Source organism: Alligator sinensis, unplaced genomic scaffold (assembly GCF_000455745.1).
Source record: "Alligator sinensis unplaced genomic scaffold, ASM45574v1 scaffold300_1, whole genome shotgun sequence".
NCBI classification, from domain to species: Eukaryota; Metazoa; Chordata; order Crocodylia; family Alligatoridae; genus Alligator; species Alligator sinensis.
Window position 1 is genome coordinate 466,809 of NW_005842240.1, and position 16,076 is coordinate 482,884.

Consider the following 16,076-nt stretch of genomic DNA (forward strand, 5'->3'; position numbering starts at 1 on the left):
AGGATCGGCCCCACAAAGCCAAAAATGTGGCCACCGCCCAGCCCCGTCCCCGGACCTGCGCGGCAAAGCCAGCCCACGGGTGGGGCGAGCCTGTCCCCAGCACCCCGGGTGGGGGGAAGAAGCCCCCCTCGCGTCTGTGGAGAAAGAGGTCCGAGTTGAAAGGCGGCAGGTCTTTCAACCTGCCCCACGCCCCCTTGAAGAAGCCGGGCTCCCCTCACTCCTGGTCCCAAAAGCCGGTTGTTGAAGCTGCTCGGCAACTTGTTTTTTTTTCCCCCAGAGTATTTGACTGAAAAATGAAACCAAAGAAGCGGCCGGGAGCCTGGCAAACCCTGCGGGTGAAAATCCGAGTCGCAAAATCCTAAACATCTGCAGGCAAATCGTGCCGGGACGTGGAGGAGGCTCCTGTGCCGTCTAGGCCCAGCTCGGTGGCCGGCCTCCGTCTCCCGGCGCCGGCATCACGGGAGGACTGGGACACGAGGCAGCCGAACCGCAACGTCCACGAAGCGCAACACGCGCGCCGAACCGTTTTGGTTGTCTGCTTTTGTTCCAACACTAACAAAACATTTAACGTTTTTAAGTGGTCCGCTTAAATCTCTCCCCGGATGTTTTCCAGAGAGGGGAGGCAACGACTTTTCCACCGGTTCTGTGCCTCAGACTGAAGCCTTTCCTTTTGGATGTACAGGCAGTCCTCGACTTACAACGTTTCGCAATTACGTTTATAAATGACACCCTGTTTCAACTTTCTGATGTCAGTTCCGACTTTACAACGCTCGAGCCGACGCCACGCCAGCAAGTCAGTTCGCTGCGTCGCCCATCTCTCGTCTGTCCAAACTTCCTTGAAGTTTTAAGAAAGTGTCCAAGACTCCAGAAAAACCTGCAGCCAGGACTCCTGAGAAGACTCCAGCCAGGATCCCGTAAAGAAGTCCAGCCAAGTCACCTCAAAGCCAAATCAATATGATTGCTATTTACAATATATATACGTTAATGTAGCTATATTACTCATCTATAATCGAGTACAAAATTCTGGGTTATTTTTGGTGAAAATGGGGCATCGGGCCTTGGTTCAGGAACCAATCCCCCATATATAGCATTGTTTACTATGGGAAAAAAATCGGTTCCGAGTTGCAACATTTCGACTTAAGACGCAGGTCTCAGGAACCAATTGTGTCTAAGTCTGAGGACTGCCTGTATTTGGTGACGCATGTCCTCATCCTCCACGGCAGTGACTGGCACCCTGAGTCGCTGCAAGATCCCTTCGAGGGTACTGCAGCACCTGGCCCCTGTGGGAGGAAGTTGGGCACCCTACACACACCCCAGTGTCCTGCAGGCAAACAGCACCCCTGGGGGCTCCCAGTCCTGCCCCCCACCCTACTCCAGCCCCAGTGTCAGCTGCCCCCATGCAAAGGGATGGATACGGGGCTGTAGAGCTCTGCTTTTCAGATCAGCTCATTCCCTCCTCCTTCCCAGGCTCCTGGACATTGTGGAGGGCCTGCAAGGAAAGGTGGCTCTAGTCACTGGTATGCAAGTCCGAAAAGGAGTAGCTGCAGCACTGGGGGCTGCGATCTCCCTCTGATGATGAAATGAGTGTCACCACACTCATATGCGGGAAACATGAGGGCCAGAAAGCCAGCAACAGGTAGAGAAGGTGGATCTGCATGCCGTCTCGCCCTCCCCAGCTCTCAGAATCCACACACTTGCAACTGTGCATGCCCCCCCAGGGTTTGCCCCAGACCTGTACACCACTATCCTGCACTTAAAAAAACAAATCTAAATAACTGTTTCTATCCTGGCCTAACACACAAATGAGTGACATTTATTTATTATTAGTTGTGGCATGTATCCTTATAATGCAATTTTACAAACCAGTCAAGTAATAGCACCTATCCCACAGAAAGAAAATACAATAAGGTTTCTAGACTGCATTTCAAGGCAAAGAGGTGACTAATGAGCAGGTAGGAAGGATGATGGGAAGGGGGAGAGACCAGCTGAATAACAAGGAGATTGTTTCAGACATAGATACAGGATGACTGCAGATACAGAAACCAAGATTGAGAAGAGACTAATTAAGATGAAAGACTTGGGGAGACTGGAGGGAGCAGGAAGGGAGGGAGTATTAAATACTGTTTACAATGATCACAGATTCTTTTTCTATTCTTACTACATTCTCTCCAGCTGAGCTAATGCTTCTCTGTAGAGAGAACAACAAAATATGCCAAGATATTATGAAAATGAAGGCTCTAGAAATACTTAAAACAACCAGATCTTTCATATTTTTCAAGTCTTCAGTGCCTTCCCTTTGAAATTTAGTTGGCTCGCTGCCTGCAGTCAGTCAGCAAATCCCAGTTATAGGCAGCACGATGTTCTGAAAGGTGGTAGGTGTAAATCCCTACTGTCAACTGAACAGATCATAGATAAAATTGTCCATTCTTTGAAGGAGCAGAAGGAACAAAATTATCTAATGCCTCTGGCGTACTTCATAGTTTGGCTCACTTCCTCTGCAGTATTGGTGCTTGTCCAGACATGCTAGAAACCATCAGTGACTTGCTCTTCCGGTCCAAAACCCATACCTTTTCCGTGACCAGATAGTGTTTTGGATTAATGATAGCCAAATCCCTTCAGTCATGTTCTTAAACCAGGGGCACCAACCTTATAGCAGGCTGGATGTGTGGCACAGGGTCAGCATGGCGGCCAGGTCCCATGCAGGGTTGGCATGTGGGATCCAGCACACCAGCCTGACCCCCACATGCCTGGATCCAATTGCGCACTGGTGTGATCTAGCATGATCTGGTGCACAGGAACATGTTATCTGGCACACAGAGCACCACATGGGTCTGAAAATTTAGCAGCAGGGGGTGAGCAATTAATGATACCACCACTGCCCCACTTAGGGAGCCCTTCTGGCTGGATTACATAGATCTGTGTGCTGGATCTGGCTCACAGGCCAGGAGTTGAGCACCCCTGGCTTAAACAATTTAATAGTGAGGAATAAACAAAAATATTGATAAACAGAAATTGACTCCAGCTGTATGGAAAGACTTCCTCACCATGACCCACAGTTTGTATGTAGGTCATAAATTCCTGTCTAGTGGATAAGAGAGGTTGCCTTACTATTGAATTTTTAAGTAGCCAGAAAGAAACAACTGCAGCAATGTTTGCCTGGGATCTCCTGAGCCCATATTGACAAGAAAAGCAGCAGGACACTCTTTGCTGTGATTCTCTTGTGTTACCAGTGGCAGGCTAGGGTGTTAGGTCTACGCGGTGTCAGGGCTGATGGTACTCTTACACAGAGTTTAGCTGGTGAATTGTATAGTGTGGCTCGAATAGGGATCATCCTGCTTTAGCCCTAGTTTTCTATTACTCTATGAAGACTTAATTACCCAATTACCCGAGGGTGCCCACTTCTCACAAGACAACTGCTCTCTCTCCATCTCTCAGTTCTAATCCTTAACGGCAAGTCTACAAACTTCACTTCATCAATCTACTGGATACAAAAAAAAAATCATGCACTAAATACAGACATTGGATTTATGGCACGTTATAACCTGCCTGCCATCCGATAACCCCAGGTAACCTGTCTGCATTTTACCAGCTCCGTTCTATTACTAGGTCAACATCCTCCGTCCCCACAACTTACCAGTCTCACACCTATTGTCCCCCATTCCCTCTGATCCTCGCTGCCACGCATTTCCATTTTCACAAGCCTGAATTTTGCAAATTGGTTTCTATTCTACCCAGGACAGCACACATCACACCAGCAGACTCCCTAGGCTGAAAAAGGGTGTTTGTGCCTGAAAACTTGCAAAAAACAATTTCCCCAACTATTTAGTTGGTTTAGTAAAAGGTATCACACATCTACCCAAAGAACCTTGCCTGCCTACGAAGACTTGAATTTTAGCCAGTTTTGGATTTTAAACTTCATTTAACAACAAGAAAGATTTCTAAACTCCCTGCTTGCCATCTGACACCTCCAGGGAAGGAATCGTACCTGATCTACACAACCAAGAGCAACTCAGAACAACTCACAAAGACACACTCATAGATCCAGAGGGACAGATTTCCATCTTCCACTCCCTCTGTCTGTGCAAAAGTGAAGTTTAATTCCTACCTATGGGGAATTTTCACTATCTTTAATTTTCCCAGAGGCCAACGAAGGGCGTTTGACGTTTATTTTTGGGGCTGTCCTTGCTCGCAGAAAAAGATTAATTTTGCCCCGCCCGAAAGCTCGCAGAAAAAAGATGAATTGTGTCTGCGATTTTCTCGTTAAAAGGTCTCATCTCTGAACTAAGAGCTCTAGATTTTTGCATTTCTTTCCGTCTCAGGCTATCAAATGCATCCTACGAAGACCTGAAGCGCATACAAGTGCCAGCGTCCCAGCAAGGAGGAAGGGCGCAGACACCTCCCACCACTGCTGTGGTGCAACTAACCCCGGGTTTTACTCCGCAGCAAATCCTCTGAAGCCGGAGGCGGGCGGGCGGGCGAGCGGGCAGGCAGGCAGGCGGCTCTCCCCGGGGCTCCAGCCCCCCCAGCGCTGAGCCAGAGACAACAACGACGAGGAGAAGACACGTGCTACCGTACTTAGTTTGCACGGGTCCCGCTTGCTTTACCGGAGAAGGCAGCGACCCACACCTGCTCCCCCGTGGTCCTGCAGGAAAGACCGCCCGCGCCGAGCGCGCTCCTCCACCAGCGCCGACCCGCAGCGACAGCACTGAAAACTCACCAGCTCCGCACCCCACTTCGTCCCAGCCAGGGGAGGGTTAAAGGCACTTCATCCTCATTGGCCAGCAGCCTCTTCTGCCCCTCCCACTTCCCTTGTGACACCCACGGGGCGGGGCCAGCACCAGGTGATTGGTCGACCCCGCTTCCTCGTCTAGCCGGGCTGCGGCGCGCATGCGCATTGTGCGTCGGCGTTCTACCGGTTCTACCGCCTGCGTGACCGGTACCGGACAGAATGTTCCGCCGGCGCCCGCGTCACTTCCGGGGCCGCCGCAGGGTGCAGTCCGCCAGCAGCGAGGAGGAGCCGGGCCCCGGCGTCGAGGGGGAGGAGGAGGAGCGGCGGGGGGGCCCGGCAGGCGCGGGGGGGCAGGGACCTGCTCAGCTTCGGCAGCGACGAGGAGCGAGAAGGTAGAGCCCCCCTCCCCCACTCTCCCCGCAGGCATCCGGGCTTGGCCCCTCTGCACCTTACCCGTATGGCGTAAGTCGCTGGTGGAGCGCGCAGTTCACGTGGACTGGCCCCACAGGCCAAGTCGGGTGATAACCACGTCTGTCCCGCTCCCCCGAGGGCCGGGCAGCAACAGAATTAGTGCTTGGAAATGTGTAGCTGCTCTGGAGGTGGTTTCCAGCCAGCTTTCTGTTGAATGTGCATCTCGACCCCAGGACCCGGGCAGAGGGAACGGGCGAGGAGGCCTGTGGGTCCTGCACAAGGTTTGGCCTCACGCTTGCTTGTCCCATGCCAAGTGTCTGCTGCGTACCAATGACTGCCTAACTCCACGCGATGGAAAGTATCGCGGCAAATGCCCCCTTAGACATCCATGGTGCATCCGCACCTTGAATAACGTGCCCAGGTCTGGTCCCCGCACCTCACAAAGGGTATAGGAAAGCTAGAGATGGTGCAGAGAAGGGCGACGAGGATGATTGGTGGCGTGGAGGGCTTGTGTGAGGAGAGAGGAAGAGGCCAAGCTTGACTGAGTTTAGAAAAGAGGGGTTTGAAGGGCAACATTAAGAGTTTACAAAATGCGAAACAACGCAGAGAAAGTCGCTAGGGGCTTGTTATTGACTGTCTCACAATACAAGAAGTAAGGGTCACAGAATGACACCAGGTGGTGAGATTAAAAGTAATGAAAGGCAGTTCTTTCTCTCTCAGCCTGTAACTTCAGGGTGGAACTCATGGACGCCTACTCGCTTTTGAGCTGTTCTGGCTGCCCATGGCGTTTCTTCATGGCTTCGTTATTCACAAAATCGTGAAACAGTTCCTCGGCATGGTTTCAGAAAGCTTCCTTTAAGTCCTCTCTATCTGTAAGCACTCACCCTTCCGAGCTATAGCTACAGCTGCAATGTAACTTGCCTGTGTGGAAAGAGCACGTTTAGTTACAAACTTAGAAAAGCTGGGGGTCTGTTTTTTTTTTTCAAGTGAATCAGTAGCTTTTCTGATGCACTCAAATTTGTCTGCTTTATCGACTCCAGACAATTTGGCTTAGTGCTTGGTTGTGAAATGGCACTGGATGCTGAAAGTACAAGATACCACTCTTTTACTACGCAGGCCACAAACAACATGATCCCCTTTCTGCACAAAACCATGCAATTCTCTCCACGCTGGCTGAAACGTTCAAGTATCCAACTTGGGTTTTTGCTATCCATGACTAAGTACATATAGGCCTCTTAACCAGTTTAAGTAGTGCAGGGGTTCTCAAACTTTCTTTTGCTGGACCTCATTTGAAAATATTTTAGGCTGTGGCAAATAGGGATGTGAACACTTAACCATTCACATATTGATAACTGGTAATGCTGTACGTTTTATCCTTTAGCTTGGGGCGAGGAGCAGTCTGGTGAAGGAATGGGAGAAAGAGAAGTGGCATCATGCCCCGGAAGGTGGCAAGACGGTTAGAAGGGAGAGGGGACTTAGTATGGCAGGGAAGCTATGCAGCTGTTGGCAGCCTGCCTGCTGCCTGTGCTGCCCCAGGCCACTTCTCTACCATGTGCTCTGAGGCATGTGTGCAGCTGCCACCACTGCCACAGAGCCAGTGCTGGAACTCTGGAGCTTGGTGCAGTTGTTTGCAACCTCCTAGCTGCCTGCTGCAGCTGCCTAGAGCCTGGGTCACTTGTGGCTGGCAGCTGGGAGGCTGCAAACAAGCTGTACTGGTCTTGAGTATGGATGGGCTCTGTGGCAGTGGCAGCTGTGCCTCAGCAACCCCAGCCCTTTCCCATCCATGCATTCTGCAGCCCCTTCCTGACCCTACACCCAGAGACACGTGTGCAGCTGTGGCCGCTAAGGAGCTCGGTGCAGCTGTTTGCAGCCTCCTAGCTACCTGCCATAGGCAGCCCGGGCTTTGGGCAGTTGCTGCCTGCCACGGAGCCTGGGCTGCATGCAGCACGGCTTGCAGCCTCTCAGCCACCTGCTGTGAACAGCCCAGGCTCCGTGGCCCGCAGCATCTGCCCAGAGCCCAGGCCATCTGTGGTATGCCGAGCAATATGGCCTTGCGTGCCATGCTCTGGCATATGTGCTGGAGGTTGCTGATTCCTGTGTTAGTCTATGATTAATCTTAACTGTGGACACGGGACACTGGGCAAAATGGTCCTATTCTCTGACTCAGGAAATGGCAGTTCTTATGTTCTATGTTCTTATATCTGCTGTGCTTGTGACTTAGGATGTGGTTTGTAATTGCAGCATTCACAAGTGTGACAGGGGGCGAGGCCAGCCTCATAGTTGGCCCACCCACCTGACTTTCCTGCCACGCCTTTGTTGGAATTAAATAGTTGTTTCTAGGCGGGAGGCTGCCCCTTTAGTGTCTTGATGCCAAGGGCGTAATACATGGCTCTGAACCATTCCTACACCATGTCTCATGCCTCACAGATGGCATCTAAAATGACTTCCAACTCCCCTGGCCCCTTTGCTGGGCTGCACTTGGCCTCCAGCCCACAATTGGCCTCAGGTGTCCTCAGATGTACCTTGGCCTTTTCTGCCCCCCTCACTGGGGCCACTAGTCTGGCTGACCTATGCACAGTCCTTCAGGCCCCCGTGGGCCCTATTCCACATGGCCTCCAGCTTTCACTCCACCCCCTCACTGGGGCCACAATTTTGCCCTCTCACTAGGGCTTCTGGGCTTTATACCTGTTAGGCCTCAAGTGTCTGTTGACATGCCTGGATCCCTAATCTGTTCCCTCTATGGGGTTACCCACCAGGTGGTGGGGGCTGAGGCTGTATGATGCCTTTCACTGGAGAGGCACAGGTGTAGCATTTCCTGGAGACCACAGGCAGCCCCACCACACCATCTAAACCCAGCAGGGTGTAGTTTCATATCTTATCCAGGACCAGGGACCTCTTCCATCCCTACAGTTCCTAACCTGACCTCTAGATGTCCTGGGAGCAGCAGTACTCGGGTCACGTCATGTTCATTCTTTGGCTCCCCAGTTGCAAGTGGCCGGCTCTGGTCTCGGGGCCTGGTCTTATACCCAGGCTGCCCAGAACTCCACCAATTGGGCAGTTTCCTGGGTGCCATGTGACCACTCGATTAGGGCTGCTCCCACCTGCTGGCTGGTCTGCAGCCTGCTTGCTTAAGCCCTTAAAGTGTCAGGCACCCAAAGGTGCACTGCCACAAAAAGTTAACAACGTTTTGCTTGAGAAGTCTGTTCATGCTGTTCACGGTTTGTTTTGTTCTCCCCACTAGGGAGTGAAGAACATTTCCAAGTAAAGAAACCGTCACTCAATGCCATCAAATTTAACATTCCCAAGAAGGAAAGTGTGCCTTCTGCAGAGCAAGCTGAAAGCGGAAAAGGTAGATATTTACCAAGAATGCTTTGTAGATTTAATTGAAAGCCTTTAGCGATCCCAGATTACACATGTTATCTAATATGTTTCTTCTTATAAACCCTGATACTTTTATATTTGAATAGCACTAAGCTTAAATATATGCAGGTTTCCCTTGCTTTATGTGGGTTCTGTATGTGTGAATTCGGTCTTATGTGATGACCCTTTTTATACCAAAAATTTGTTATATGAGAGGTAAATTCACCCTTATGCGATCGATGCGGTGGAAAGTGGCAGTCGGTTGCTTTGTGCAGTGCATTGTGGGAGTGATGCGCACCAAAATACAGTGTCCTGTGTGGATCTGTGCTTCTTGGTCATTGTCTGCGATACACATTTCTGTAGTTGCCATCCCCATTATGGTAACATTCACCACCACCCTGTGCTTGTGTGTACTGTCTGTTGTTGGCGAGTACCAAAATTGTCTTGTAAAAGTGGTAGAAATGGCTCAGGGCAGTTGAGGTCTTGGAACGTATCTCTATTTGTTATATTGTAAAATGGGTTCCCTTGATATGAATTCAAGTTATGCATCATTTTCCAGGAACACATGTACAGCATAAAGCGAGGAAAACCTGTATTCCCAAATGCAAAACTGGCTTAAATTTGACCTTGAACCTCTTGAAGTTATCTTTTAAACTCCCATTGACTTTGTAGCAGCAGGAGCATTTATGAGCTAATCTTTGAGTATCCAGAGCTCCCACAGTAAGTGGACATTAAAAAACTTTGTGATGTCTTAGTCTCACAAGCAGCAGCTCCTTTAAACTCTGTGGTATTTACATATTGCCCCATCAATCTGAAATTGTAGCTTGATAAGGATAATGCATTTTGATTTTTATCAGAAAACCCTCTCTGGCTTTTTTAGGTAGAGTCTAATGTGGCTTCTAAAACCAAAAATGATTACCTTCAGGGTATTATGGATGTTTTTAAGTTTTTACTTACAACTTTAAAAAGCTGATGTTTATATCATTCCAAGCAGTGATAATTCATTATTTACCCTTGTACTAAGTATTGGTCAGTTAAATGTTTTATTAACTTTGAAAAACATAATTTTCCTTCTTCTTTATTCCTTTTTTATAGGTAGGCAGTTGTCCCCTTCCTCTTTCTCCCCCTGCAATCTGTTTAATTTACTGTCATCTGGCAGTGGGATCTATGGAATAGTTATGGATTGTTGATTGCTCATCTGGCGGCTCCCACCACTGCTCCTGCCGTTCATCCGGCGGGGGGGGGGTGGTTTGCCCCCAGATCTGCACTGGGTGGGCCAGGCAGTCTGCAGCTGTGGGTTGGAGCCGGGGGCTGTGCTCCCAGTGCTGCTGGTGCCCGCTCCAAGAACAGCACCGTGCAGCCTCTGGCCCCAGCCTGCAGCTGCAGCTTGCCCAGTCCAGCCCAGCCTGCCCTGTGCAGATCCGGAGGCACATGCCCTCCCAGACAAGTGGCGGGAGCTGCTGGGCGAGCTGATGAGCCACTGGACAAGCCGCTTCTGAACCAGCAACATGCAGTGGCAGGAGCTGCCAGCCCCCTGCGACCCTGGATGAGCCGCAGTTCCATCCTGTGCCTGCCCTGCCCCAACTGGGCAGCATCTACCCCAGCCCTGCTCCTCCCTCACTGTGGGGGGCATTGATCTGTGCCCCCCCATGCCCCTTCCCTCCCCTTTCACCACAACAGACTTACCAGCTGCACACAGCTGTATTGGAAATCGGATCAGTATTGGCAGATATGCTTCCTTAAAAATCAGCTCCCCAAATCTCTATCGGTGCACCCCTACAAACTATTTATACTGTGCTGTAGCGGTATTTTTTTAAATGAATGTTGGCAATAAAAGGTCTAAACTTGTTAAGAATTTTTTTAAAATCTACTCTTAATTCTAAATTCAGGAACAGTGAAAAGGAGTTTAATTTGTACAGATTCACAGCACACATGGTCCTTATGCAGTGTCTTACAAATCTGCTTTTGTTAAAATTTATTACTACTAAAAATACTTTTATAAAATCCTTGAAGTCAATCAGACACCCTACCATCTATAAGTGAAGCAAGTGTGTAAGTCTTTGCTGGGTTGAGTATTATTGATTAACCATTCAAAACCATATGACATCAGAAAGCCCTTCCAAGAGGTCAGGCTGCAGTGTGGGCTTTGTTTTTTCCCTTGATTTACAGAAATCTTCCAATCAGAATCTAGAGCCACTGAAATCAAAGCTGCATTTGAGTCAGACGAGGAGGACGAGCAGTGTTCTTCAGCAAGTGAAGATGACTGCAATTCATCCACAGCTTCTGAACCTCTACCCAGCTCCCCACAGAAAAGGGAGGATTTACCACCAGGTTTGTAAAAAAAAAATTTTTGTAAAACAGAAATGCCTCCTTAAAGTGATAAATGGTGTTTCATGGAGAGAGTGTATTTTACATAATCTTACATATTGCAGGTTTTCCAAATGCCTCTTACTGCCTAAACTTCAGTCTGTTCTCTCTATTGCCAAATCTGCAGTAGCTGCACTGGAGTTGCAAAGCATTAAGGGAATACTCTAGAGTTACACTGGTGTAACTGTGGCTGCTTGCAGACGTTTAAAAAAAAAAAAGGAAAGATGGCACTCTAAGCTTGGTGCGTTTCCATGCTGAGGAGGCAGCTTGTTAGTTGGACATGGCTCACCCCACGTCTGTATAGATTGGGTGTTTTAGTGGGGCTTTTTTGACACTTTTATCTAATAGCTGATTGACTCAGCTCTAGAAAAAAGCACCGAAAAGCCCCACTGGAGCATCTGTTGTATACAGATTCCATGAAGCCAGGTCAAAGTAATGCGGTGCTCCTCCTGGCAAAGCACAGTTTTGTTTTGTTTTTTTAATGTCTACAACCAGCCTGAGAGCAGTCTGGCTCTTGCACAAACCGTCAAAGTATGCTTTAAAAAGATACTAACAGAATATATAATATCTCACAAAATTTGTATTGGCAAGCAAGGCTCTTGAAATTTAGGATAAACTTCCAGAATGATATTATGTTAAAGAAAAAAACATAATATTTGTAGTAATCAAAACCAAAAAAAATTGAAAGTAAGCATTATGGTATAAAGTATGATGGTATAATCTTAAATTCCATTAAAAACAATGATGTTAGATGCACTGAAATATTCTTTCTGAAATAGGAAGGTTACATATTTCATCAAAGAATAATGAAAAATGTAAAGTACATAGAACATGCACGATACAGGAATATTTTCCATTTTCTTATTATCCCTAAGCTTTCAAATTTAAAACTCATTAATGTTTTTCTGCTTATAATTTTTGGGACTTGGAGCAGGCAAAAGAGAGAGATGCCAGCTTACAACTTCCATCAGCATTTATGTCATAAGTACTGGACACTTTAGGCAGTTTTACCTACTAAGACTGCTTTTGGTCTTGTTCAAGTGTTTGAAGATTGCTGGGTGCACTCTGAAAAACTAATATTTGGGGGTATCGATGTGGCCCTAAACATTTGTAGATTTCAAATCATGCCCTTTTGTATAATTGAAATAGTGTTTAGTTATATCAGTGTGTTTTGTTTTTTCTAAAATATACTAGGTTAACAATCTATCAATTATTTGTAGAAAAAGCACCGTATAATACAACATTATTCCTTGTGGCAAAAAATGCAATTTTGGTTCCTATCTTAATTTCATTCTGTTCAATGTAGGTACTTTCCCTAGCGCAGCGTACGTTCAGGCCGCCCGAAGAAAACGTCAGCTGGCCAGGACTCAAGGAGACTATATTTCACTGGATACTTCAGATTGCCATCAGGTTTCTCAGAGAAAGGAAAGCAGTGATCTTGAGAGTGAAGAAGAATCTGATCATGAAAGAAAACTCAGCTTTACTCCCAAAACAAAATCTCTTAGGCAGAGGATGGCTGAACATATAGGTAAGGGGTTTTTTATGCCTGTTTTCTAAGATGTAAAGATGACAAGACCTTAATTGTTTAAAAAATATCAAATGTACCAGAAAAGTTAAATTCTAAGCCTTGTTCTCCTAAAGCTTACGTATGTGGAATGTGAAATTGGTTTTAACTTGAGTTCATTCATTTTTAACGCATCTTGTAGGTACATAAGCCTTTTACCAAAGGTAATTATTTGGCATCTTAAGTTGCCACGAGTAACTTGTCAGAAGAAGGGCAACTTCATTTTGCAGTGTTTCTGCTCTAAAAAATCCACTTCTGGCAGTTCTCCACATAGTATCCCACATAAAATAGCTTTGCACTTAGATCAGTATACCTTTGCACATGTGTACCTTGCAGTGAGCTGAAGTGAACAGATGTTGTCTCCCTGAGCTGTTCTAGGTATTTTTTTAATGCAAGGTAAGTAGGGATTTACCTAAATTGCAGGGACACTTACTAGTTTTCTTGGCTTGATTGTGGCATAAAGTTCTAATTACATGGTTATTTCACAGTATCTCTGCCTATTGCGAGAGGCCTGGGGATGGGTGGGTGGGAGAGGGATGAATGGTATCTGCCATCTTGATTGCTGGCTTCCCTTCATGTGGCCCTGCTCCTCGGCGCTGATTGGCCTGGCAGGGAGAGGATGGATGAGGGGGCATTCACCATCTTGTCTGTTGCTTTTTGTGCCACCCTACCAGCCAGTGCTTTCCCCTCCTGGCAGTGTGGACCACTGGCTTCTACTGGGACGCCAGTATTTTATTTGCCAGGGCCAGCAAGCAGATGCCCTTGGAAACCTCAGGAGCAGGTCTGGTGTGGCTAGCTCCCTCTGTTGCAGATAGAGGACAATGGAAATTTCCAGCCTGGTGTGAAGGTTGTTGTCAGAATCAAGTAGTGTCTGCTGTAAGTACCTGGAAAGTTCAGTGTTGTGGGGATGGCCTAACCAGCAGAGCCGCAGTTACTCTGGAGAAGGGTCCACACCCAGCTGAAGTGAGAAGGAGAAGCACATGCTGGGATCCGCACCTTCTGTGTGCCCTTCACTTTCAACCATCCAGTTTTCCATCCTTCCCCACCCCTTGTAGCCAGATCCTCACTTGCCCACAGATGCCAAGCCCCCAAGGGCATTGCCATGGACCATGGATGACCCTGCCCCATCCACCTTCACCAGCCAAACCCAGGCATACAAGTGGGCCTGTGGGGAAATAAGGGATCTCATTGCTATCTAGGGTAAGGAAGAGATCCAGTGCCGACTTTTGAAAGGGCACCGCAACAGGGATGTCTTCAAGCACGTTGCCGAGCCCATACAGGAGCAGGGCCACAACAGGGATTAGTCACAGTGCTGCACCGAGACCAAGGTGATGAATAGTCAGTATCGCATGCATGATGCCATCGAGGTCTGGGGCCTGGAGGCAGGCCATGCCCTTCTACAAGGAGCTGTCCCATTTCTTCACCAAGGACAGGGCTGTCAACACCCTGCACACCTATGGCACCCTTGGGCCTGGAGGAGTTGTCAGCAGAGACTCCACTGGAGAAAGAGGTGCAGGGAGGCCCCGGGATGGTAGGACAACCAGGTGCCCAGGAGCAGGTCCCCAGGGGCCACAGGTCAAAAGCATAGCTGCTGGAGCTGTTCCCTGAGGAGTCAGGAGTGTTGCTGCTGGTCCCTGCATCATAGGAGGTGGGAGCCAAGGTGCACCTGTAGCTCTAAGTATGCTCCGAGAAGATGTTTTTGCCTATTGCTGACAGCACGGAGCACAGCACGCAGGATGGGGAGGAGTGCTCCAACACCATGGATGTCTGGGCATGTGCCTTGTGCCTCAAAGGAGCCCCCCCCCAGACCTTGACCCTGCAGTCCACAGCTGAGCTTGTGCGCCCTAGGATACCATTTCCTACATGGGCCATGGCTGTCCCAGACCCAACTCTTTTGACACCTTGCTGCCCCCCTCCCAGAAGTGCAGAGTGCATACCAGCCCCCACACTATCAGTGCAGTGGCCAGTGCACCTGCATGACCCATGGCCAGCCCTCCTCCCAATTCTGATGACTTGGGCCCCAAGTGAGGACGTCATGTAGCTCAGAACAGTATAGTTCACCCCTGCTCCATGCCCTGAGAGAAATGGGGGGCGGGGGGGATGGAGCGGCAGGAACTGCACCCCTTACAGCACTTCCCTGTGGTCACAACCTTCTGTTGAGCCATTGTGGCTGAGAAGCCCAGAACGGGATTGGGGCGGGGAGTACAGGGATGGTGGAGCATGGGGGGAGGGTGAATCGCCCCATCCTGCCCACTCGCAGCACAGGGCCACAGGCTTCTGTATGCTACAAAGGTTCCTGTCCTTCAGCACTGAGCAAAGCAGTGACCTCATCTCCTTGCTTCCCCCACAATCCCACCCTCCCATCCTGGTACACAGCTGAGGTGGCAGTGCCCTACCTCCAACCTCCCCCCTCCATGGCTCGGTTGCTTAGCTGCTCATGTCCCATTCCATCGGAACATCAATCTGCCTAATTGACACCTGCCTGCCCTATTTCTCAGGGCCATGCTGAGCTCCTGGGAGAAGTGAGACTCACCACAGCTGCCCTGAGCAGTCATGTGGAACCATAGATTCATAGAAAATGAGGGTTGGAAGGAACTCAGGAGGTCACATATAGTCCAACCCCCTGCTCAAAGCAGGACCAGCCCCAACTAGATCATCCCAGCCAAAGCTTGTCTAGCCAGGGATTCAGAAACTCCCAAGAATGGAGAGTCCATAACCTCTCTGGGTAACCCGTTTCTGTGTTTTACTACCCTTCTAGTGAGAGAGTTCTTTGTAATATCTAACCTAAACTTCCCTTGCTACAACTTGAGACCACTGCTCCTTGTTCTGTCATCAGCCACCACTGAGAACAGTCCAGCTCTGTCCTCCTTTGAACCCCCCTTCAGGTAGTTGAAGGCTGCTATTAAATCCCATTTTTCCATTTATTAATCTTCTCTTCTCTAGATTAAATAAGTCCAGTTCCCTCAGCCTATCCTCAGAAGTCATGTCCCCTACCCTCTCGCCATTTTTGTTACCCTGTGCTGGACTCTCTTCAATTTGTCCACATCCTTTCTGTACTGGGGGCCCTAAAACTGGACACAGTATTGCAGATGTGGTTTCACCAATGCTGAATAGAGGGGAATAATCACTTCCCTTGATCTGCTGGCAATGCTCCTACCAATGCGGCCCAGTATGCCATTAGCCTTCTTGGCAACAAGGGCACACTGCTGGCTCATATTCAGCTTATTGTTCACTGTAACCCCCAGGTCCTTTTCTGCAGAGCTGCTGCCCAGCCAGTCAGCCCCCAGCGTGTACCGGTGCATGGGATTGTTTTGTCCTAAGTGCAGGACTTTGCACTTGTCCTTGTTGAACTGCATGAGATTCCTTTTGGCCCAATCCTCCAGTTTGTTTAGGTAATCCGTGAGTCCTAGCCCTGCCCTCCAGTGTGTGTATCTAATTAGTTTTCCTGTTCTCAGTGGTTCTGTCTCCCTTTCCTCCCAAGCAGTCATGGAAAGGCACTGAAAGCAAAGTGTAAAAAGAAGGTACAACTGTGGGTGCCCTGCTCCAGCTGGCATCGGCTCAGGTATGGCTGGCAGAGAGTACCCCAAGGTCAGGGACAGGAGATAATATGCAGCCATGTATGAGAACAACTACAGTCGTGGTACA

The 16,076-nt window shown here is 48.9% G+C and overlaps 2 protein-coding genes across 9 annotated transcripts in view; one reads left to right on the forward strand and one right to left on the reverse strand.

Annotated features, from left to right (window-relative positions):
• ITSN2 (intersectin 2) overlaps positions 1-4,734 on the reverse strand; it is a 127,840-nt gene extending 123,106 nt beyond the window's left edge. For 2 of the 8 annotated variants that reach the window (XR_003094959.1, XM_025208595.1), the window contains exon 1: positions 4,425-4,706. The gene's annotated coding sequence lies outside the window, so the exon portion shown is untranslated. The other 6 variants (XM_025208593.1, XM_025208590.1, XM_025208592.1 and 3 more) reach the window with 5 other exon arrangements.
• Positions 4,735-4,908: 174 nt separating this feature from the next.
• GCFC2 (GC-rich sequence DNA-binding factor 2) overlaps positions 4,909-16,076 on the forward strand; it is a 41,206-nt gene continuing 30,038 nt past the window's right edge. The window contains 5 exon segments of the mRNA XM_025208605.1: positions 4,909-5,052; positions 5,054-5,121; positions 8,382-8,489; positions 10,670-10,831; positions 12,174-12,395. Of these exon segments, the coding sequence (XP_025064390.1) occupies positions 4,949-5,052; positions 5,054-5,121; positions 8,382-8,489; positions 10,670-10,831; positions 12,174-12,395 (664 nt within the window). The 5' untranslated portion in view covers positions 4,909-4,948.